A 24746-nucleotide genomic window follows, 5' to 3' on the forward strand; every position below is an offset into this window, starting at 1 on the left:
CACCAACCTGAAATAGCAGGCGTTCTGGGGGCGTTATAAATGAGCACGAAAAACGTTCTGCCAAGAAAGGGATAAATCCCTTGAAACGGGCCGACCCAGGTCAGGGGTGTCGCTGCAGGCAGGGAAGGCCAGGCTGCCGCGGCGGCAGTGCTCCGGGTTCCGACGCGATGTCAGGAATGCGCGGAATCCGGAGCACGCAAGCCGCGTCAAGCGCGCGACCCAGGCGCCCTCTAGCGAGGCAGCGCCGCCACCACGGGTCGCCGGCCCCGAAATCTCGGCCGCTAGGGAGCTCCGACGGCCACACGCGAGGCACCGAGTAGCAGCGGACTCGCAGCAAGGTCTACAAAGGGACCAGAAACAAACGCTGCACACTTCAGGAAAATACGCGGCGATCGCGCCAAAGTGAGCGCATGCGCCCCGCCCTACACAGCCGTGAAGGAAACGTCTCATGGCGCAAAATTGCACAATTCAAATATTAGCGCGGTCGCACACAAGCGCTGCAACAAAGCCAACATTAAGCAAATAAATAAGCAAATTAGCCGAAATGAACAAGGCAATAGGCAAATTACAAAGTATTAAAGTGTTTAACAAGCAAACTAAAATGAGAAATAAATATGGGACTTATCTTGGCTGCAAGCAGCGAAGAAAGAGGAGGGCTGAGCAGAGACAAAGGACTATCGACTCATTTGGGGCCTGTGATTGGTGCAATTATGGACACTCTGTTCTGGGACACTCTATTGTTCTTTCTTATTCCCTATGGTTCATGGCAATAGTAGTTTGTTTTGGTGACTACAAATGGATGCTATTCAATAAAGTGAAGAAAGAATATCATAATCCTCGTCTCCGGTCCTGACATAGAATTAGCGATTCCTAAAGGCTAAATTGCATTTCATTTGTGCTACTTACATTGCATTTAAGGAATCACGATTAGCACACTGTGTTTGTGGAATGTTTTTGTTGTTGGTCGATACCATGAGCCTCTTCTGCTTAGTTATGTCATATGTTAAACAGAAATTGGTATGTTACAAGGTAAGCAAAGTTTTTCTGTGATCCAGTATTGCTTCTGTCATGCAACCATGTTGCTGGTGACACTTTGGAGCCCACATTCATACTTTCAGAGTATTCTTCCTCCTGATCTCCTCTGTTGTACTGAAATGCTTAATTATCCACTATTGCTGTGGACAGATCTTTAAAAAACATTGACTAAAATCCAGAATTTGTGTGAAAAATTATTGTATTGTGTGTCAGGAAAGATCAAGGAATACAGTGGTGGTGAGGAGACTATGTCCTCCATCTGTCGGTTCCCATCAAATTCCTAAACCCCGTATGCACTCAAATCTTGGATTATATCTGATTGGCACACTTTTTACTGCATTCGGCAAATCTCTCCTTCCCGACAGCCCGCTTTTTTCCTCAGCTGGAAGAGTTAACGAGGAAGCAGAAGATTTACCGCCAGACCCGCCCAGGAGGTTGAGCGCCGCCTACAGCAGGCATCAGTCAAGCAGCCCGGGGGTTGCCAAGTTCGCATCCTGAGATATGATACAAAAAGACACTGCGGAACCCTTTGGCCTTCGGCAGCGGGCGGCGAAACACTCACCTGGACACCTGGCAACCTGTGGGGGACCTGCGAGGCGGACGCCCTCGCATGCTCACGACGCTGTTGGTGTTTGCTGGCTGCCACACGAAGGGAGCGCCGGACTACGGCTCCCAGGATCCTAGCGGGTACCGCCCCCTCACGCCAGCACTTCTGCCCGGAGGCGCTAAAATCAAACGGCTTCCTCCGCGTCCCGGGCAAAGGGCGGGCCCTCTGTGGCCCTCAGAGGACCGAGAGAGGCCGGGTCGGGCCACGTCATTAAGGTGTAAGGCATATACCCGCGAGCACCTGGATTGGGTGACCTGCTTATCCCCTGGATTACAGATATTGTTGTACTGGTTTTATTTTATTCATTTTGGCTACCTTGTATCACTGTATGTGTTGGTGATATTATATTGTGTTATTGTTTAATTTAAATTTTAGGAATTCCCAGGGTTTTGCTTACCATGGCTAAATCTACACTGGGAAGTAAATCCTCCACTGCCTCAACATTAGATAACTACTTAGTTAAAGTAGTTACAAAAATTAATAGCGATAGGCGCAAATCCCTAGGTCAGGGGTCCAATTCAACGACCACCTGCCCTTTATTAGATGATACATCCACCATATCTTCCCCTCCAGTTCACGGTGTGAACAGTTCCAATGATAACCACGATTTGGTAACCCTGGGCGATCGAGTTCTTGTTGAACAAGAATTGCCAGAAGCTAATAGGGACCCAGTAAATGATGTAAATGAGGTCCCATCAGAGGAATCCCCGGACCTGACTATTCAGAGAGTTCTGAGATCCCGTAAACGCACTCAATTGAAACAGGGAGGTGCACGAAGCATCCACAAAAAAACTGGTTCTGCGTCTTTAATCGGGGTTACCTCGGAGGTAGCCTCTCCTAATAATCTAACAACTAAGATTGATCCTGACCAATTAGATCTTTTGGTAGGCTTTTTGGAGGCTAAAATTTTAAAAATAGTTGAACCCCTAGTAACCAAGATTGGCGAACTATCGGCAGAGATTGAAGGTCTACGTAATCTCGTGGCCCTTAGTAACAACTCTTCCGGGAAATCTTGTAGTGTAGCTGGGGGTTCATGTGGAACTGTTGATCCTCATAAGTCCTCAAAGGTAATTTCAAATTGTGCTGAATCCCTGGCTGTTGTACCCACGATCAACGCGAATAATACTTTACCACTAGATAGCTCTTCAAGGAGAAACCAGGTACCCAGGAGCATGCATACGGGTGGAGTGAAACCAGACTTACCCCCTGATTGCGCCCCTTTTGTTGTAGTGTTAACAAATGTACCCCCCCTGAAGGATGGTGCCCAAAAAATTAATTCAGAATCCCACGAATCTCTTAAAAATAAAACAGTTTCGTGGTTAAATAAACATTGTGGATTTCCAGTGCATTTAGCCCACCAGATATTAACAACTAGAAGAGTTTCATGGATAGGGCATTCTCGTAAGAACACAAAGGGGGATTGTGTTATAATAAACTTTAGCAATCCTTCCTTAGTCAATAACACCCTATTAAAAGCTACCTTGCTCCCTCATACCGATCAGGGTATTACCCTCCGATCACTGGGTTATTTTTATAGGCAACAGACAAATCTACCCATTAGTGATCCGTTGGAGGGCAGAGTACGTTACCCTGAAGGACAGTTTTCTCATGGTGTCGTCACTTCTAACCGTTTTCAAGTTTTGAGTGATTTAGACTCTAATGATTGACTCCACCATGATTGGGTTACTTCTAGATCTACCAGGGAAGCTTCAATTTCAATATTGGAGGAGGACCAGGGATTAAGTGGAATTGAGTTAAGCACGAGGGTAGAGGGCACCTCAAATGCTATGACTGGAGTGAGGAATGTTAATGTTGAAAATGTGGATAGTATAGCTGTTGTTCCATTGCAGCCTCTAGGCACAAGTGTCCTTAGTTGGAATATAGCCGGCCTTAACAGCAAAGCGCATGATCCCATATGGAGGGACTGTTTATTAGGCCATGAAATTATTGGGCTACAAGAAACTTGGGACACTGAAAGTACCTTCTTGTTGGATGGGTTTTCTGCTTTTTGGTCACCTGCGGTGGTCTCTTGCAGGGGGAGGGCAAAAGGCGGACTTCTCACTCTCATTTCATTGACACTCGAGGGTAAATATAGTAAAGTGGAGTCAAGTTCGCCTCATTGCCTAGCAGTGGAAATTCAATCCAACTCTAATGGGAACTGGCTTATTGTTAATTTTTATAATTCGTTTACTAAGAGTACGCCAAATGAACATTTAGTCAGTCTATATGATTTTTTGCAAATGTATAATGAAAATAACAAGAATCCCTATTCGGTTATAGTGCTTGGTGATTTTAATGTTCATTGTTGTTTTAGCAACTGTTTTGTATGGGACAGCTTAGGTCCATCAAACCAAGGAAATACGCATTTCGAACATACACCACAGGGTATGTATCTAGATGAGCTTCTTGCTGGCAATGCCTTGGTTCACCCCGTTAATCATCCAAATGATATCCCAACCTATAAAGGAAGCGGCTTGGGCTCCACCATTGATTACATTTTTGTCAGCACAACCCTAGCAGATAATGTAAGTCGATACAAGGTAAATTGGTCTATTTACAGTGACCATAATTCTGTCCAGATAATCCTGACTGACGATCTTAGGAAAAGAGAATCTGACAATCCCACTGTCAGAACTCTGGACATAAGGCCAACTGACCAAACACGTCGCCTGAAATGTTGTCAAGTGGTACCAAAGGACTTTAATGAGAATTTGTTGGGAACGGTTGGGGATGAAATGCATATGTGTTTGCAAGATGGGATTTTTGGTGAAGCGGTCCTGACAGCTTTTGGTAAAATTTGTTCTCAGGTAAACAGTGATCTTAAAAAAGCATGTAAGGCCAAACCCATGAACGGGGAGAAATGGTTTGATCACAGCTGCTCATCAGCCCAACGGAAGTTAATGAGAGCTCTGAAAGCTGTTCCACCAGACAGAGCAGAAATCGCTGTATTCAGGAAAGCCTATAAAAAGGCACAGAATAAGCGTAAAAATGAAATTAGGGAAGAGGCATGGAATGAACTTTTATCCATCGATGTTATCAAAAATAGTGCCAAATTTTGGTCTATCGTAAACAAGCCTTTTGTTAACGGTAAAAGTAATAACGAGCTTGACTGCGGTATCCAAGAAGATAAGTGGTTTAGCCATTTTAAACAGGTGTATGATGGAGATGGCCCTAGGGTGACGTCTTCACTTAACTCGGAGAATTATACCCTGTCCTTTACAGAACTAGAGGTCACAAATGCCATCATGCAAATGACAAGTAACAAGGCGCCGGGACCTGATGGAGTCCCGGCAGACCTTTTTAAATCCGATATAAAAACCTGGTCTAAAATTTTATTCAATGTCTTCGTAAACGCATGTCAACTGGGCCTACCGTCGACTTGGGCGAAATCTGTCATCATACCTATTTTTAAAAAGGGTGATAGAGGTGATCCGAGCTGTTACCGTCCAATCTCCCTAATAGATTCATCCGTGAAAGTACTGGGGAGGGTTGTCCTTGCCCAACTGACTGGTTGGCTAGAGGAAACAGGAACACTCTCTAAGGTCCAGTACGGATTTAGAAAAGGGATGGGCACCATAGATCAATGTCTAAACTTACAACTATTAATTGGCAAATACACGGTGGCCAAGAAGGGAACCTTATTGGTAGCCTTTATGGACCTGTCATCGGCCTTTGACCGTGTAAATAGGTCAAAACTATGGTCCCTGCTCCTATCCCATGGAGTAGACAAAGACATCGTCTACTTCTTAGCTGATCTACATAGAGAGCTATCAGCTACAGTTCGGTATGATCAAATGGGCAATTGTACAAAAGATATACCCATATCAAATGGTGTTAGACAAGGGTGCATTTTGGCACCTCTCCTTTTTACACTTTACATAAATGAATTAGACAATGCCCTAATCGCCTCATGTAATGATATCCCTCGTGCAGGGAAATGTTTAATCCCTGCACTTTTATATGCCGATGACGCCGCCCTAGTCGCAAGAACGGGAGTGGGCCTTTAGTTACTGCTTGATTCATTTGCAGGTTTTATGAAGGCCCTGGATTTAACTGTCAATTTTGCTAAATCGCATGTTATGGTCATTGGTCCAAAATCCGCTAAGTCTAAAACCTTTAAATGTGGGGGTCACCAATTATCCAGGGTATCTTCATTTCCTTATCTGGGCGTTCTTTTTGACGACCAAGGTTCCTGGGTAACCCAAATAATAGCAAAAAAGATTGTTTTATCTAGAGCAACTGTGGGTGTTCTGGGTTTTGCCAGAAAGCTAGGCGCCAGACCAATGAGGGCCCTCATTCAAGTTTATAAAGCCAAGTGTCTCTCCTTGGCATTGTATGGAGCCGAGATATGGGGCATCAAAAATGTCAAAAGCATTCAGATTGTCGAGGATAGGTTCTTAAAAAACCTCCTTTCAGTCCCAATCTCAACTGCTAACTATAATGTCCATCAGGAACTCGGAATCGGTTTTTTAGAAGATAGTATTGCCCTGGCCCCATTATTGAAATGGATTAGCATTTGGCTTAACCCGGATCTACAGCTGAATCGTACAATTATGAAAGATTGTACATTGCTAGATTATGGGTCGCGTATACCCTGGCTGAAATATATTCAGAAACTGGCTATAAAGCTAGGTAGACCTGAATTATATCAGTCTCCAGAGGCCCTAGTAAAAGGTGACATTAAATAGTGCAAAGAAACATTTATGCACATATCTACCATGGATAGGGAAGGGAACGAGTTGGTTAAGGGCACCGTTAGGGCTCACCAGCTTTGTAAAACAACACCATCCATGGAACCATATGTTCGAGGCATATGAGCTGCAGATTGTACACTTAGCATAGGTCGCCATCTGGTGTTGGGCCCGGATGTTTGCAGTTTGTTTTTCTTCTTGGACCGTCTTTGGAAGTCACGAGTTTGGTGACTCCTCCTTCGGTCCGTACTGCGCATGGGCTTCGGCTCCATCCTCAGATTGTTTTTTTCCGCCATCGGGCTCGGATGTGATCCTTCGTACTCCGGCTTCGAACTTCTACGGTTCCAGCCTCGACAGAAAATCCTCGATTCTTCGAGTTCCTTCATCATCTTCATCTCTCGAAGCGGCACTTTTTCCATCCCGTACATCGACACCGGCCTTCGGGCCCTCCGCGACTCCGGTCCCGGCCGATGGAAAGGACTCCGTTTAAAAAGTGCCCAAAATGTGGGTCTAAATTTCCCCACACCGACCTCCATCAGGTGTGTAACCTTTGCCTCTCTCCGGAACACGAGGCTCGAGACTGCCCCGCCTGCAAGTCTTTTCGATCGAAGAAAACGATCCGGGATCGAAAGGCTCGACGCACCATGGCGCACTCATCCTCGACAGTTCCACCGGACATCTTCGGAGACGACGCCGAAGCTTCGGGGCAGACACACACCGAACTGGGAGAAGACATCGTCAGCGCTTCCGAGGCCGACGACTCCGACCTGGAGGACGTAACACCAGGACAGCGGGCCGTGAGTACAATGCCCCCTCCCAGCCCCGCACCGAAAACCAAAGAGACTCCGGTTACTCCCTCGCCTGCCGGCCTGGGCAAAACCAAAACCAAAGCCTCGATCACCCCACCTTCGGGCCCGGTGTCGAAGCACTCAAAGTCTCACGGCAGCTCGGGATCGAGCCAGCCGACGCCCGGTGCCGATAAACACCACTCGGCACCGAAGCCTGCAAAATCCAGCTCGACTCCGAAACCACCGGTGCCGAAGCCTGGACACTCGGCGCCGACCAAACACAAACAGAAATCGGTCGGCACCGATGCTCCGGCGCCGAAACAGCATTCGACGCCGAAACACACGGAGACCTCCAAAAAGCAGGGCGTACACAGAACATCGAAACCTCCGGTTCCGAAATCGCCGGTGCCGACAGACGACTCGGCGCCATTGGCTCTGTTTACACCAGACCCTTTACAAAAGACTTTGTCCAGAGATCCAAAGACTGGCCTTTTGACTGTGATTACTAAGAAGCGTCGCCTTGAGGCTCCGGCTCCTCCTCCTCCACCCAAAAAGAGGGACTCAGCTACTTCTCCCCTTAGAGTACCCTCCCCACTGCCACCCCCCCTCCCACCACCACCCCCTCCACCTTTACCTCACTACGATCCGGCCCCATCCCCAGACCCGGATGACGGGGACCCGGACAATGACCCAGGGGACGCCCCAATGGATCCCACTCCACCAGGGACCCCAGATCCATGGGAGGATTATAATAACCCTGATGTACCCAATGTACCTCAAGACGACCTATACCCATCAAGGCCGTCTCCTCCAGAGGACTCTTTAGGGTTTCACCATTTAGTGCAGAGAGCAGCACACTACCATGGGGTGGACATGCACACGGAACCAGTGGAAGAAGACTTCCTACTGGATACATTTGATTTACAAGATCGTTCCACTGCTATTTTACCCATGCTTAAGGGTGTCACCAAGCACGCTACAGAGGTATTCAAAGACCCTGTCAGAGCCAGAGTACTAAACCCTAGAATAGAGAAGAAGTACAAGGCGGCACCCACAGACCCTGCATACATCAAGGGCCCTGCTCCTCTAGATTCCCTAGTTGTCTCCACAGCTAGAAAGAGGGCTAACTCCCAATCTTCAGGAGATGCCCCACCACCAGACAAGGAATCTAAACTTCTGGACGCGTCTGGTAAACGCACCGCCTACCAGGCTGCAAACATGTGGCGCATTGCAAATACACAAGCACTGCTTGCGCGATATGATAGAGCACACTATGATGAATTAGAGGCTCTTATGCAGCACCTTCCAGAGAAATACAAACGCCAAGCTCATGACCTGATACAGGAGGGCAAACTAATCACAAACACCTCCATTAAGTGTGCCCTCGATGCAGCAGACACTGCTTCTAGAGCCATAAACACCAGTGTCCTGCTTCGACGCCATGCCTGGCTCAGGATATCAGGGTTCAAGCCTGAGGTCCAGACATCAATACTTAATCACACCTTTGACCAGCAAACACTCTTTGGCCCAAAGGTAGACGAAGCGCTCGAAAAAATGAAGAAAGATACAGACACAGCGAAGTCTATGGGAGCGCTCCAGACCCAAGCCTCTAAGCGTTCCTTTCGACGCTCGTCCTTTCGTGGCACAGGTAGAGGCTCCTCCACCGATAATGCCTCTACCTCCTACAAATCCCCTCCTCAAAATACCTTTTCAAAGGGCAACCAAAGAGGTGGTTACAGAGGCAACAACAATAAGGGCAGGGGCAAAACCAACAATACCCGTTCTGCCACCCCACCCGCACAATGACTCCCCTTCGCTCCCCCCAGACCATTCCACTCCGGTCGGGGGCAGACTACAAGATTTTATCCACGTATGGGAGTCCATAACATCGGACAAATGGGTGACCCAAATCATTCGGTCAGGGTACTGCCTCGAGCTAACATCTACCCCACCCAATATCCCACCAAGGCACCGTCCAATGTCCCAAGAGCATTCCACACTGCTCAAACAAGAGGTACTCTCGCTCCTCCAGAAACACGCCATAGAGCAGGTACCCGACAATCAACGAAATCTAGGGGTCTACTCCCTATATTTCTTAATCCCAAAGAAAGACGAGACCCTCAGACCCATTCTGGATCTCCGGCCTCTAAATGCCTACATACATTCAGACCACTTTCACATGGTCACCTTACAACAAGTCCTCCCACTCCTCTGCCAGGGAGACTTTCTCACAACACTGGATCTGAAAGACGCGTACTTTCACATTCCAATACACCCCTCTCACAGAAAATACCTCAGGTTCGTGGTGGACGGGCAACATTACCAATTCAAGGTTCTCCCCTTCGGGGTCACCACTGCACCACGGGTGTTTACCAAATGCCTAGCAGTAGTAGCAGCACACCTCAGACGTCAACATGTTCACGTCTTCCCTTACTTAGACGACTGGCTCATAAAAGCCGCGTCCTACCACCAATGCGTGCAACATACAAACAGCACCATCCAACTGCTTCATCAGCTAGGCTTCACGGTGAACTACCAAAAGTCCCACCTCATACCATCTCACACAAAGCAATATCTCGGGGCCACCATAGACACCTCAAAAGGTATTGCCTATCCAAACTCAGCCAGAATCACAAGCATTCTAGCCTTACGCAAAATATTCCTTCCTCAACACTCTCTACCAGCAAGAGTGTTTATGAAGCTCATAGGGATGATGGCGTCTTGCATCTTCATAGTGCCCCATGCAAGACTCCACATGCGTCCACTTCAGGAGTGCCTAGCACAACAGTGGAACCAGGCCCAGGGTCAGCTGACGGATCTGGTGTTGGTGGACGGCCGCACACATCACTCTCTGCAGTGGTGGAACACCACAAACCTTTCCAAGGGACGGCCGTTCCTGGACCCGGTTCCCCAAGTGACTCTAACAGCGGACGCATCGCTCTCCGGCTGGGGAGCGCACCTCTTACACCTCACAATGCAAGGTCTATGGACGCCACAGCAAAAAACGCTCCACATCAACCATCTGGAGCTTTTGGCGATCTTTCTAGCCCTAAAATCTTTCCAAAAGCAGATTTCAGGCAAAGCAGTCCTCATTCGCACAGACAACATGACTGCGATGTATTATATACAGAAACAGGGGGGGACACACTCTCCCCAGCTCTCCCGCTTAGCCCAGAGCATATGGAGATGGGCAATTCCCCAAAACATTTTTCTCCTGGCACAACATGTTCCAGGCGTACAAAACACCATAGCAGATCTGCTCAGCAGACAGACTCAACAACTACACGAATGGGAACTGCATCCACAAGTTCTTCACCCATTCTTCCGACAGTGGGGGCATCCTCAAATAGACCTCTTCGCCACCCACGAAAACAAAAAATGCCCAAGCTTCGCCGCCAGATACCCACACCCATTGTCCAAGGGCAATGCGATATGGATGAACTGGTCAGGCAGATTTGCATACGCCTTTCCACCTCTCCCACTAATTCCATTAGTGGTCAGGAAACTACAACAGCACTCCCTCACACTCATTCTGGTAGCTCCGACGTGGGCCAGACAGCCGTGGTACACCACGCTACTACAACTATCAGTGGTACCACATCAAAAACTGCACCTTTCCCCATGCCTCCTAACCCAGAACCATGGAGAAATCAGGCACCCGGACCCAGCTCAGCTCAACCTGGCGATCTGGCTCCTGAAATCTTAGAATTCGGGTACCTTAACCTTCCCCCTGATTGCATGAACATCATCATGGAAGCCAGACGTCCTACCACTAGAGCATGCTATGCCGCAAAGTGGAAAAGATTTGTAATGTACTGCCGTAACAATACAATCAACCCTCTAGATGCATCCATACAACACATCATATGCTATCTGCTCCATCTTCACAGGTGTAACCTGGCGTATTCATCCATACGCCTACACCTAGCAGCGATCGCTGCCTATCTACAAAACAGACAGCATTTGTCACTCTTCAGAGTGCCCGCTATTAAAGCCTTCATGGAAGGCCTCAAACGAGTAATTCCTCCCAGGGCACCACCCTCCCCTGTATGGAATCTAAATTTGGTCCTTACACGACTAATGGGTCCGCCCTTCGAACCAATGCACAAATGTGAGCTACAATTTCTCACCTGGAAAACAGCTTTCCTTGTAGCTATCACTTCCCTTAGAAGGGTTGGTGAAATACAAGCGTTCACCATACAGGAACCTTACATACAAATGCATCACAGCAAGGTCATACTTCGAACTAATCCGAAGTTCCTGCCCAAAGTCATTACCCCCTTCCACCTCAATCAATCAGTGGAATTACCTGTCTTCTTTTCGCAACCCCAATCTGTTGCGGAAAGGGCCTTACACACACTAGATGTGAAAAGAGCGTTGCTATATTACATACAAAGAACGCAACCCTTCAGGAAGACCAAACAGTTGTTCGTTTCCTTTTCTCCACCACATAAAGGCAACCCCATCTCAAAATCAGGGATAGCTAGGTGGATTGTAAAATGCATACAAATTTGCTATCAGAAGGCAAAGAGAACATTATCTGTTCCCCCTAAAGCCCACTCTACAAGAAAGTTAGGGGCTTCTATGGCTTTTCTAGGGAATATACCCTTAGATGACATATGCAAGGCAGCCACATGGTCTACACCGCACACATTCACAAAACACTACTGTGTAGATGTGCATTCCCAGCAGCAAGCTAGGGTGGGCCAGGCTGTACTAAAAACACTCTTTCAAACAGCTGCAACGGATACCGGTGGTCGCCGCTAAGGTTGGGTACTGCTATATAATCTATGCTAAGTGTACAATCTGCAGCTCATATGCCTCGAACGGAATATGCTACTTACCAGTATGCATCTGTTCTTGGCATGTAGAGCTGCAGAGTTGTACACGCCCACCCGCCTCCCCGGCTACCTGTATCCGTTCCAGTCCATCTTATTTAGATACAACACACATGGGTTTCTCACTGTTATTACTACGCTCCATCATTTCCCTGTTGGCGAAAAACAATCTGAGGATGGAGCCGAAGCCCATGCGCAGTACGGACCGAAGGAGGAGTCACCAAACTCGTGACTTCCAAAGACGGTCCAAGAAGAAAAACAAACTGCAAACATCCGGGCCCAACACCAGATGGCGACCTATGCTAAGTGTACAACTCTGCAGCTCTACATGCCAAGAACAGATGCATACTGGTAAGTAGCATATTCCTTAGGATTTGTCACAAATGTAAATCACCGTTTCCTTCTGACTAGATTCAGACTAAATCAATTACATCTCCTGTTTGGAGATAGGAAAGGTTGGAAAAGGGCTGTGGACCTTGGCCCTTGTTCCTGTGACAATTTTTCCCCACAGGATATGACACATTTTTTCTTCTTTTGTGAGCACTTTATTGATATAAGGAAACGCTTTTTACTCCCTATATTAAGAAACAAAGGCTTTGTTCAGGTGAGACCTGCTCTTCTTTACCCTCAGATGTTAAATGATGTTTGGGAAACTTCTAATATTGCGAATTTTTTATCCGTTGTAATTCGCTCCTTGAGGAAATGAACTGTATCCTTTTTAATGTTTTAAATTGGACACGTTGCTCTGTTTTATTAATTTGTGTCATTGTGTTTTTTAGCTGTAATGATCATTTAAAATGAAATCTGTATTTTTAAGCCTATTTATTGTAGTATGCTTTTATGGTTTGCACTTAAACCGAATAAAGACTTTTGACTGACTGACTGACTGATTACACACGCAGATGTAAGATTGGATCATATATGTGTCCATCTTTTTGTTCCCTATCCCATTACTTCTTTTGCTTGTTTTTCTTAGTTTGTCTATTCTTCTAAGTCTTAATCATTTCCCTTGTATTAATTTTACTCGCATCCACACAGACTACTTAATTATTTTGTCAGAGTCGGTTGTAAGCTGTGGCAATTGTTTTCTATTTGCAGGCTCCCTCTTGTTAGAACATGCATCCTGGGAAGGGTCATCTAATACAGACGTTTACAGCGCTCAGAGGTAACCAGTGTTTTCTTCCTTATCATACTAAGAATGTATGTAATATTGTGTATACAGAGCATACAGGCTGGATCATCAATAGCAACCAGTCCTGTTTAATGAATGTATCTGAAAGAAACACGTTAGTTAGATTCCTTACCTTAGAATATCCCCAGGTCTCAGGCTGGACCCGGAAAGATTTTTCATCAGCCATACCCTTGCGCGTCGCTAGGCGTCATCTGCGGCTCCGCGTCCGTCGTCGGCATCGTGATCACCAGGATGACGTCGTCGGAGTACTTAGACGTCAGTTCTTCTTTTTTCCACGCCAGTAAGCGCAGATCTGGGAAGAGCAAACCCTTTAGTAATTTTTTGACTAAACTTTTTGGACTTTTTTGGTTCATCTTTCGAGTCGACCTCGACTCCTGGTGCCGGTAGGGATGCCCGGTTTCAAGCCATGCGACGCCTGTAACCGACTGATGTCGGTTACGGATCACCATCGTTGGTGTCTCTACTGCCTTAGGGCCGACCATGATGCCGAGTCGTGCCCCGACTGCCGGGCCTTGACCTCGAAGGCTAGGCGGGAGCGGTCCTGCAAGCTCCTCGAGATCCGGCAGTCGGCGCCGCGACACTCGAGGTCCCGGTCGAGGAGGTAAGTCGAGGCACAATAAGAAGTCGTCGAAGAGGCGACATCGCTCTTCTGACTCCCCTCGCCGGTCGCGCGACTCGGCTGAGGGTTCGGGTGGCACCATCCGCGCTGCTCTGTCGGAGTCGCATCTGGCCCCATACCCTCCGGTCCCTGGGCCTAATGCGACTCCAGGCGAGATTCGGGACTGCCTCGTGGCCATGAGGAGTCTCGCTCTACCGTTGAGGCCTGCCGGCGCGCCTTCGGGCCCCGCGGGTCCGACTGGGAGGCCTAGCGAGCCGGCGGCTCCGGCGCCGTCGTCGACTTCGGTCCCGACGCCGCAGGCCCCCGTGGGATCCAGGCCTAGATCCCGGTCGACGCCGGTTGACCTTACGACCCCTCCGCCAGTGCCGACCCCTATGGTGCCACCCCCGGCGCCGTCTTCGGACGACATCATCCCCAGTTTTAGCCCCGGTCCGGGTCCGGCATAGGAGCGGCGCCGCCCGGCGCCATGGATGAGCAATTCATCTACCGCCCGGCTCTGTCCTTTTAACCTGTCTATCAGGAATCGGATGACTGGGACGACTGGGAGGGGTCTGAGGACCCTCTGGCACAGCAGTGCCAGTTTCATCAGGACTGGACAGAAGAGCTGGGGGATGCCAGTGGTCTCGACACCTCCCCTGACACTGGCTTCATCTCTCCCCCCTCCGTGGCTACGGAGGAGGGTGCGATCTATTCTGTGGTGCTGCGCAGGGCTGCCGAAGCCCTTCATCTGGAGCTCCCTGCAGCAGCCATGAGGACTAACCTCCTCACTGAGGTGCTTCAACCGCTAGTAAGCTCTTCGGAGCCTCTACTGCAGTTCAACGAAGCACTGACTGATGTTCTGATGGGCACCTGGTCCAAGCCCTCCACAGTCACTCCTGTGGACCGGAACCTGGCCCGGCGCCACCGCCCTGCACCGGGCGACCCCAGCTTTCTGTCGGTGCACCCCACCCCTGAGAGCCTGGTTATCCAGGCCTCTATGTCCCAGACCGCCTTCCCGTCTGTTCCTCCGGATCGGGAATCCAAAAGGTTGGAACAGTTTGAGAAGAAGCTGTTTTCCTCCCTCAGTTTGGGGTTGCGGTCCATTAATACCGCGTGCCTTTTGGACCTTTACACCCACTCCTTGTGGGATACGGTGGCGGACGTGCTGCCCCAGTGTCCGGAGTAGACCTGGACACGGCTCGCCCAGGCTCTTGCTGAGGCGCAGGATGCAGCACGGTACTCGATTCGATGTGGGCTTGACACCACAGACTCGCTAGGTAGGGCGATTGCGACGACGGTGGCGATAAGTTGCCACGCCTGGCTGAGATCCACGAATTTCTCCGGGGGTGTGCAGAGCACCCTCATGGACATGCCCTTCGATGGCCGTTGCCTTTTTGGCGACAAAGCGGCTAGTGCGCTGGAGCGCTTTAAGGACTCCAGGACTACGGCCAAGTCCTTGGGCCTCTCGGCCCCGTGCCCGCAAACTTCCACTTTTCGCCCCTTTCATGGCCAAGGAAGGGGCGCCCCCGCACGTCCATCTAGCCACAGGCCACAGAATCAGTCTCAACGCGGTCGCGGACGTGGATTCCGCCGAGGCGGAGCAGGGGGACAGAGAGCCAGTCAGCCCACATCTGCCCCCGCAGCATCTGCCTCAAAGCCTTCCTAGTCTGACCTTTCAGGCCCATTCCACGCCAGTGGGAGGCAGAGTTCGCACCTGCTCCACTGGCGTACCATCACGTCGGACAGGTGGGTGCTGCAAATCGTCCAAAGGGGCTACTCCCTCCCCTTCGAGGCGACCCCTCCATCCATGCCACCGCAGTACCACCGCATGTCGGGGGATCACTTGCAACTTCTGCAGGAGGAAGGTACGGCCCTCTTGGTCAAGGGGCCATTGACCGCTTTCCTGGCCCAGAAGTAGGTCGGGGTTGTTACTCCCACTACTTTCTGGTTCCCAAGAAGGGCAAAGGAGGCCTACGCCCTATCTTGGACCTCAGGAGCGTCTACGCCTTCCTCCGGAAGGAGAAGTTCAAGATGCTCACCTTAGCTCAGGTTCTGGCTGCCCTAGACGCATATTTCCACATCCCTGTCCTGCCGGCCCACCGGCGTTACCTGCGGTTCATGGTAGGCCACGAGCACTTTCAGTTTACCGTGCTCCCCTTCGGCCTCACCAGTGCGCCTCGGGTGTTCACGAAAGTGATGGCGGTGGTCGCAGCTCATCTGTGCAGATTAGGGGTTCCAGTCTTCCCCTATCTCGACGACTGGTTGTTGAAGGCGGGCTCGCCCCAGGCAGTCGTCTCCCACCTCCAGACTACGGCCGACTTCCTGCATTTTCTGGGGTTCTCCATCAACGTGCCGAAGCCGCATCTGAGTTCCTCCCAGAAGGTTCTTTTCATCGGAGCGGTTCTGGACTCGGCGCTGTTTCGGGTCTATTCTCCAGAACAGCGGGTTTGGGATATTCAGGCACTGATTCAGAACTTTCAGCCTTTTTCCCCGAGTTTCGGTCAGGTTGGTGCTGCGGCTGCTGGGTCTAATGGCCTCCTGCATCCTGCTGGTACATCACGCCAGGTGGCGGATGCGGGCTCTGCAGTGGGACCTGAAGTTCCAGTGGGCTCAACATCGGGGCAACCTGTCCGACCATGTCCGGATCTCGGAGGGCACTGCAAGACAGTTGCAGTGGTGGCTCACGGACCGCGATTGGGTCAGTGGCAGATCCCTTTCCCTACCCCAACCGGAGCATGTGATGGTGACGGATGCGTCCCTCCTGGGATGGGGGGCCAAATGAGAGAGGCGGAGATCAGAGGCCTCTGGTCTCCGGTGGAGTCCCGGCTCCATATCAACCTATTGGAGCTGCGGGCGATCCGGCTTGCACTGAAGGCATTACTTCCCTCTGTTCGGGGAAGTGTAGTGCAGGTGTTCACGGACAACACCACCGCCATGTGGTATTGCCACAAACAGGGCGGGGTGGGGTCTTGGACCCTTTGTCAGGAGGCTCTGCACCTCTGGACATGGCTGGAACATCAGGGCATCACCCTGGTGGTTCAACACCTGGTGGGCTCTCTGAACGCCAGGGCGGACGAACTCAGCCGCCGGTGCATGATGGATCACGATTGGCGTCTGAACTCTGACGTGGCGCAAGGTCTCTTCCGGCAGTGGGGAGAGCCTTGGTTAGATCTATTCGCCACCGAAGAGAATGCGCAATGTCATCAGTTCTGCGCGTTGGAATTTCGGCACTTGCTCGGAGACGCCTTTCGTCGCGAGTGGAGTTGCGGTCTGTTGTACGCCTTTCCGCCTATACCACTTCTGCCCAGAGTGCTGAAGAAGATCAGGGCCCAAGTCATCCTTGTGGCTCCGGATTGGGCACGAAGGTACTGGTATCCTGAGCTACTCAGTCTGTCCATCGATTCCCCTATTTGACTGCCTCTTCAGGAGGACCTTCTGTCGCAGCAGCAGGGGACGGTCCTCCACCCGAACCTGTCCAGCCTCCACCTCCATGCGTCGAGATTGAGAGGCGACAGTTGATGCCATTTGACTTGCCTCCTGAAGTCTGTGATGTCATTCTGGCAGCCAGGCGTCCCTCCACTAAAACGGTATACCCCTGCAGGTGGAACACATTTATGGCATGGTGCCCAATCGGATGTGCGCTCCTTTTGAGCCACTTCATAGTTGTCCTCTTCGTCTTCTGACTCTTAAGACTGCTTTCCTGGTTGCCATCACCTCTGCCAGAAGAGTGAGTGAGCTCCAGGCTCTTTCTTCTAAACCTCCTTTCCTCTCTGTCCATCCGGACAAGGTTGTTCTAAGGACTCGTCCTTCCTTTCTCCCTAAGGTGGTTACTGCTTTTCACATCGGCCAGTCTGTTACGTTGCCCACCTTCTTTCCACCTCCGCATCCCTCGAAAGAGGAAGAGAGGCTCCACCGTCTGGACCCAAAACGTGCGCTCTCCTTCTATCGGGACCGCACCAAACAGTTCTGGGTGGACGACCGACTCTTCTTTGGCTACGTGGGCGCTAAGAAGGGGCGGGCGGTGCACATTCGGACTATCTCTCGGTCGGTCGTTTTGTGCATTAAGACCTGTAATTCCTTGGCTAAGAATGAACCTCCTGTGGGGCTGAGGGCCCATTCCACTCGGGCCACAGCGGCTACTACTGCCCTGGGACGGGTTGTCCCTCTGCAGACAGCCAAGTCCGGAGAGACGGCTTCTTTGGCCGTTCCGTTCTCCAGGACTTCCTGATGTGATCTTGGTTCGCAGACCCACCACTGGGGTTGGTATTGCTGGGGTACCTATTCTAAGGTAAGGAATCTAACTAACGTGTTTCTTTCAGATGAACAAGTTACTTACCTTCGGTAACGATATATCTGTAAGAAACATTAGTTAGTTAGATTCCTTACCGCCCCACCCATCCTCCCCGTTCTGCAAACTGATATCTAGGGTTAAGGTCATCCCTTTCAGGGCCCTAGATTCATGGCACCAGTGTTGTTTTCTTGCATGGGTCTGCGTACCTGGCTCAGAAAGCTATGTACAAGAACTGACATCAGCGCGCGAGGGCGGCGTCTAAGTACTCCGACTACGTCATCCCGGCAATCACGACGACGACGCCGACGGACGCAAGGGTATTGCTGACGAAAAATCTTTCCGGATCCAGCCTGACTCCTGGGGATATTCTAAGGTAAGGAATCTAACTAACTAATGTTTCTTACAGATATATCGTTACCGAAGGTAAGTAACTTGTTCAACAAGAACGCATATGCCCTGTTATTTTATTACCAGAACCCTTTCTGCATTATCAAATACTTGTGTCAAATACACAATTACTTCTATCAGTGGGAGCACAGACCTCAGAAATCCACTCTGTGTGTATATTAGTCTCCTGCTACTACGGGGTCCTCAATCAAAACACTTTTTTTGTAAGGAAAAGGTTCTCCAACAATAGCGGAAAGCATCTTTGAGCATGTTAGAGACATTGAGAACCAAAGTGTTACTGCCTTGTGTGATATGAAAGACCAGCAATTGTTCTTTAATTATCACTTGCACAGATCGAGGATGCAGGTTGAGGGAGCTCGTAGCAGGAAAAGGTCCCCATGAATGAAGGTTTCCGCTCTGCCTTGGCATGCTTTGGGATGTGCTTGTCCAGTCAGTCAATAGCCCAGTCAATAGCCCTCTTCCTACTAGCAGACAGACAGTTTAGCAGGTCAAATGGAAGACTCACAAAATAATTCAAGGGTTCTGCACTTCTGAAATCCCCAAGAATCTTTCTGTTTTACTGACCATTTGCAGATATTTGAGAATAAGACTAACTGAGTTCTTCCTTCTAGGGTTATAGAGCAGATTTCTCCTCACTTGGCGCTTTAGTTCTTACTTTACACACCTGCTGATGCTGACGTTTTTTTTTGATAAGCACATTTTTATTGATTTTAAAACATGTAAACAATTCAGCCAATTCATGGAAATCCCAAGTATAAATTCATTCACACAAGCACTGTACCCCCCAATCACAATCCCCATAAAATTACATAAGCGAAATTTGGAATCCGGTCCCTCCACATTTCCCAACCACTTACCCCACACTCTACGATATTTCTTGACGCACTCCTTAGCTTTGTATAGGGCTTTTTCTTGGGTCGCACACCAGTCTACCCCTCGTCGCCACCTCTCTAGAGTTGGTGTCTCGGGGTTTATCCAGGCCGCCACAATGTCCCGTTTAGCCACCATCATAGCTGTGCTGAAAAACAGCTTCTCATTCCTGGACCAATAGAGCCCATCGGTGATCCCCAGCAAGGAGTGACGTGGATCGTGCGGGACCTCCCAGCCCAATACCTCAGTTAGCTCCACTTCAATGGTTCCCCAGAACTGCCCCAAGCGGGGGCACAACCAAACCATATGGAAGAAGTCAGCCGGGGCATGCTTATATCTGGCACATAACGCGTCTGGGCACAAACCCGCCCGATGCAGGCGCAGGGGAGTGAGGTATGTGGCATGCAAATAGTATAGCTGAATCAACTTGAGTTTGGCAGAGACGGTGACTATTCTGGCATCACACCAGTCTACCTCGTCAAGGGGGCCCACCCAGTCCACCCATTGATCCCTCAACTTGTCTAGGGACGTGGGAGTGTTGTTAATTATGGTGCGGTAAATGCGGGAGACCCCGCCTACCCAAGTCTCCCATCATCGTCTGAGCCTCAGTGGGGCTGTATTCGGGGAGCCTCGTATCGCCTATGATATGTATGTGGAGAGCATGCCTCAACTGCAATTATTTATAAAATTTGGATGAGTGTAGGGAGTAGCGTGTTTGGAGCTCCTGGAAGGACAACTTATGTCCCCCTGCCCATACATCCCCTAGCTGAGAGATACCAATAAGGTCCCAAGTTCTAAACCCCTGCAACCCGCTAACCTCCCGAAGCCAAGCCCCCTGCCACAGGGGAGTACATTGGGTCAACTTCCCCATCCACCCCGTGTGGCGGAGCGAGGCCCGCCAGGCTAACAACCCAGAGCGCATCACCTCAGGCAACCGGGTCGGAATGGGCTCCCCATACAGCATGGCTTGGATGTCCGCAAGCACCATTTCGCTCAGTTCGAGCCTATAGGCTGGGTCCGACCAGCCCCCATTGAACCAGTCGTGGACTACTAGGAGGCGTACCGCCAGGAAATACAGATACAGGTGCGTCATCCCCATGCTGACATCGTAGGAGGGAATCTGGCACACCGACAGAGCCACGCGGGCCCGCCCTCCGCTCTAGAGAAACTTAGTGATTAGACTGTCCAGTTACCTGAACCAGGCCCTGGAGAAACAGAAGGGGGTATTCTGTAGGACGTAAAGGAACCTGGGAAGGATCATCATTTTAAACAGGGCCACCCTCCCCAGGGGTATCAGAGGCAGTGTTTTCCATCTAAGGAGGTCCTCGCTAGCCTTCTTATCCAGCGTGGCTACGTTAAGGGACCAGCCCAGCTCAGGAAGAAGGGTGATCCAGATCCCCAGATATTTAAAAGACTGCCTCCGGAGTGGTATGGTGGACTGCCAATCGAAGCACTCTCTAGAAAGATGAAGGGGAATCAACACTGACTTCCTGGGGTTCAGCCGCAACCCTAAGGCCTGCTCGAATGCATGCAGAATCCGGAGACACTGTAGCCCGGAGGAGGTGGGATCAGACAGGAAGACAAGAACATCGTCCGCATATAATGCGATCTTGTCCGTGGCCGTATTGGCCCACTCCCATCCACGGAGGCGGTCTTCGGCCAGCACCAGGGACGCCAAATGCTCCATCACCAGGCCGAACAGCAACGGAGAAAAGGGACATCCTAGTGTTCCTGGCGATGGGGAAGGCCTCCGACAGTACCCCGTTAACCAAGACTCGCGCTCTCGGGTGGGCGTATAGGACCTGGACCAGCGAACGAAAGTGTGTTCCGAACCCCATCTCGGTCAGCACACCCTGTAGGTATGTCCAGTCCACCGAATCGAAAGCTTTCACGAAGTCTAGGGACAGAAGTGCTAAATATGGGGTAAGCCGATTTGCCAAAGCCAGCTGCAGCCTTCGGAGGCAGTGGCGGGTCCCCCGCTGAGGCATTAACCCGCATTGTTCAGGGTGTACCAATGAGGCCAAGTAGGGTTTCAGCCGTTGGGCCAGAATGGTGGCATAAAGTTTAATTTCGGTGTTAAGGAGTGATATGGGGCGATACTCTGCACACAGTCGGAAGGGAGGCTGGGACTTCGGGAGAACCACGATGGTGGCGATGTCCGCCTCCGGCGGAAACTAACCTCTTTCCACGGTTTCTTTAAATAAGTTAGCTAGGTGGGGCGCTAGGGTGCCTCGGTATGCCTCATAATACTCCTGCGGAAGGCCATCTGGACACTGGGTCTTGCCCGGGGAGACCAGAGTGATCGCCTCCTCAATTTCCTTCAAGGAGATGGGGCGCTCTAGGTCCTTCTGGGCCGCTGGTCCAGCCTAGGGAGGCACACCCCTCCCCGGTCAAGGAGAGCAGCAACGGTCAGCCCGGGGGTCTGTGTAGCATACAGTTTCCGATAGTATGCAGCAAAGGCATTTGCCATTGCTACGGAAGCGCAATGCTCTGCTCCAGCTGAGTCCACCACCTCCGGGATGATGCGGTTCGCCCTGGGATATGTGGCCAACCTGTGCAAGATCGAACCGTTCTTGTCCCCCCAGCCGTAGACTCTTGCTACCGAAGACCTCCAGAGGAGCTTGGCCGCATCCAGGGATAGTTTCCTAGTATCGTCTCGGATGAGGGCCAATTGTCGGGCCTGAGCGGCATCCTCTGATGTGGATAGTAGCTGTTCCAAGCGAAGCGCCTGTGCCTCCTTGGAAGAGATCTCCTGCAGCTGTGACTGTCTCTGGATTTTAAGCTGCCGTTTTGCGAAACCTCTTATGGTCGCCTTCCCAGCCTCCCACAGGGTACCTGGAGAGGCTACCGATCCCTCGTTGGTATCAGAGTATCTTATAAGCTCTTTCCCTACCTCCTTCCTGAACTCTTTATCCTGGAGGAACCAGGCATTCATCCTCCATGTTTGGCGAGCCGCGGGAGGGGGGGGGGCCCCTTTGCTAAGGAGTACCGGGGAGTGGTCGGAAATGCCTCTGGGTAGAATACGGACATCAACAATCAGTGAACAGTCGGGCGCGGGGACAAAGATTGCATCTATGCGAGCTTGGGTGTGGTGAGCCGCGGAGGTGTGTGTAAATTGGATGCTGGGTGCCATGTGTGTCATGCATCGCAAAGCCCCAGAGACTCTGACCAGTTTCGCAGTTGTTTCGCACTTGCCGTCCGAGCGGCAGATGGGGGTCCCAATGTGTCGAGGGCCGGTGCCAAGACTGCATTAAAATCCCCCGCAATGACCATGTTGCCTGCGGGCGCGTTATGTAGTAAGGAAGCAGTGTGTGCAAGTGTGGGTGCAAGCATGGAGGGAGGGGCATATATGGACATGAGAGTGAGGGGTGTACCAGCCAACGAGCCACAAACTGTCACAGAGGAGCCTTGGGGGTTGTGTACCACTTAGGAAAGGACAAAGGGCGGTGTACGCCTTTGAAGGATTGCAACCCCTCGCGAGCCCCTGGAAATGCCAGAGTGCCATACCCTATTGTAGCCATAACGGGCCAAGAAGGGGCAGCAGTTACCCAAGAGGTGCGTTTCTTGAAGCATGAGGATATCTATGTGGAGACGCTGCGCGTACCTTAAAACCGCTGTACATTTATGCCGATCCAACAGACCGTACACATTCCATGACAACACGTGGAGAGAGCGCAAAGGGGAAGAGTTATCTGTCATGGTATGCAGTTCCTGGTCTAGGCAGAGCGCACGGCTTTGGGTGTACGGACGCGCTTGGGAGCCTACAGTGGCGCGTGCGATCACTTACTGCGGGGATACACCCATCCCTCCCGCCTGTAAGCTGTCATTCTGTGATAGCTCAAACAAAAACCAACAAAAAGCAGAACAACGTACAAGGAAAAACTTCCCCAACCCCCCTTCACACCCACCCTACACTTCAGGAACAGAAGCATCTGTCGACCCCACCCAGTAAACAACACCAAGTACACAGGGTGAACAACCAAACTATAACGCCTGGGAATGGGGAATCGTGAAGGACCCCTCCTCGTGAGCGGATGCATGTTTACAAAGACCATCGGGAAGTTAGGAACAGATCAGAGACAATGCGCCGTCTCCGGCCGCGGAGAAAGGCCCAGCGGGCAGAGACCGGTTCAAGCAGGGTCCCTCAACAGCATCGGGCTACAGGAGAGGTCTGTGTCCGGAAGGTCAATCTCGGAGGGCCGGGATGCCACACCTCCGTCATCCAGTCGGCCAGATGAACCTGAGCGCCTCCCCTTCGACGCTCTCTCCTCAACCTGGGGTGGCTGCTGTGTGTGACCCGGCGGGGAGTCCGAGCGAGCCCGCCTCCGGTCACGACACCTACGGGAGCGATTGCGTGGAGGCTGAGGAGCAGAGGGAGTGGAGCGGCCTAACCCAGCCCCGCATCCCCCCTGCTCATGACACGACCCTCAGCCCACAGGGGGCGCTCCTCTGTCGCCCAGGTCCAAGCCTCCGTCGGGCTGTCGAAGAACAGTGTCTTATTATCAAATACCACCCTCAGACGAGCCAGGAAGTGGAGCCGATACTGGATGTGAAGTGCCCTCAACTTTTGTTTGACCTCCCCAAAGGAGCGCCGCTGGCCCTGGACCTTGCGGGTATAGTCCGGGAAGATCATAATGGCACAATTTTCGTGGAGGAGCCGTTGTTGCTTGCGGGCTTCAGACAGGATAGTGTCTCAGACTTTGAAATTAAGAATCCTCATTATAATCGGGTGGGAAGGAGCGCCCGTCATTGGCCTAGGGGCCAGGGACCGATGTGCCCGCTCAATTGCATACCAAGGAGACAAGGCTCCCTCAGGGACCCAAGATCTCAACCACCTCTCCAGGAAGTCCACTGTACGACCTTGTTCCGCTCCCTCCGGAAAGCCCACCAGGCGGAGGTTATTGCATCTAGACCTGTTTTCCGCATCCTCCGCCCGGCAATGCAACTCCTGAGTATGGGACTGAAGACGGGCCACCTGCCCCTTGAGTTGCTGCACGTCATCCTCCGCAGAGGAGATCCGGGGGACTCAGTCTCTTTGATCCGGGTGTTTGCGTTGTGAAGATCTTGCCTGATGAGTCATATCTACCCTTACTTCCGTGATTTTGCCTTCCACTGAGGTCTGTGATGTGTGGATGGCCTGGAGGGTGGCGGCCAGTTCAGCGGACGGAGGAGCCTCCTGCCCAGCCACTCCCCCGGCAGCTCCCCCTTCCGGAGTGGTGAAGCAGTCCATTTTAGTCTGGGTAGCGGGAACCCTCGCTGATCTATCCGTTCTGCCCATGCTCTGCCCCCAGTAAGGGTCGGGCACTCAATGACTTCCCAGCCGGACCCCCCTCCAGACCACTCCCAGCGCCCGCAGGAATAGTGTTGGTTGCGGGACCAACAGGACAGATGATCACGGAAGCACGGTACCGGACAGCGCCAGGCCCGG

At 51.2% G+C, this 24746-nt stretch overlaps 1 protein-coding gene across 1 annotated transcript in view; it reads left to right on the forward strand.

The window, feature by feature from the left end:
* The window catches only part of LOC146784046 (acyl-CoA dehydrogenase family member 11-like), a 502630-nt gene that overhangs the window by 442782 nt on the left and 35102 nt on the right, over nt 1-24746 (forward strand). The window contains exon 14 of the mRNA XM_085635447.1: nt 13058-13124. Within this exon, the coding sequence (XP_085491573.1) occupies nt 13058-13124 (67 nt within the window). The remainder of the gene's footprint in view (nt 1-13057; nt 13125-24746) is intronic.

Source organism: Triturus cristatus, chromosome 11, assembly GCF_964204655.1.
Source record: "Triturus cristatus chromosome 11, aTriCri1.1, whole genome shotgun sequence".
In the NCBI taxonomy this organism is placed as follows: Eukaryota; Metazoa; Chordata; class Amphibia; order Caudata; family Salamandridae; genus Triturus; species Triturus cristatus.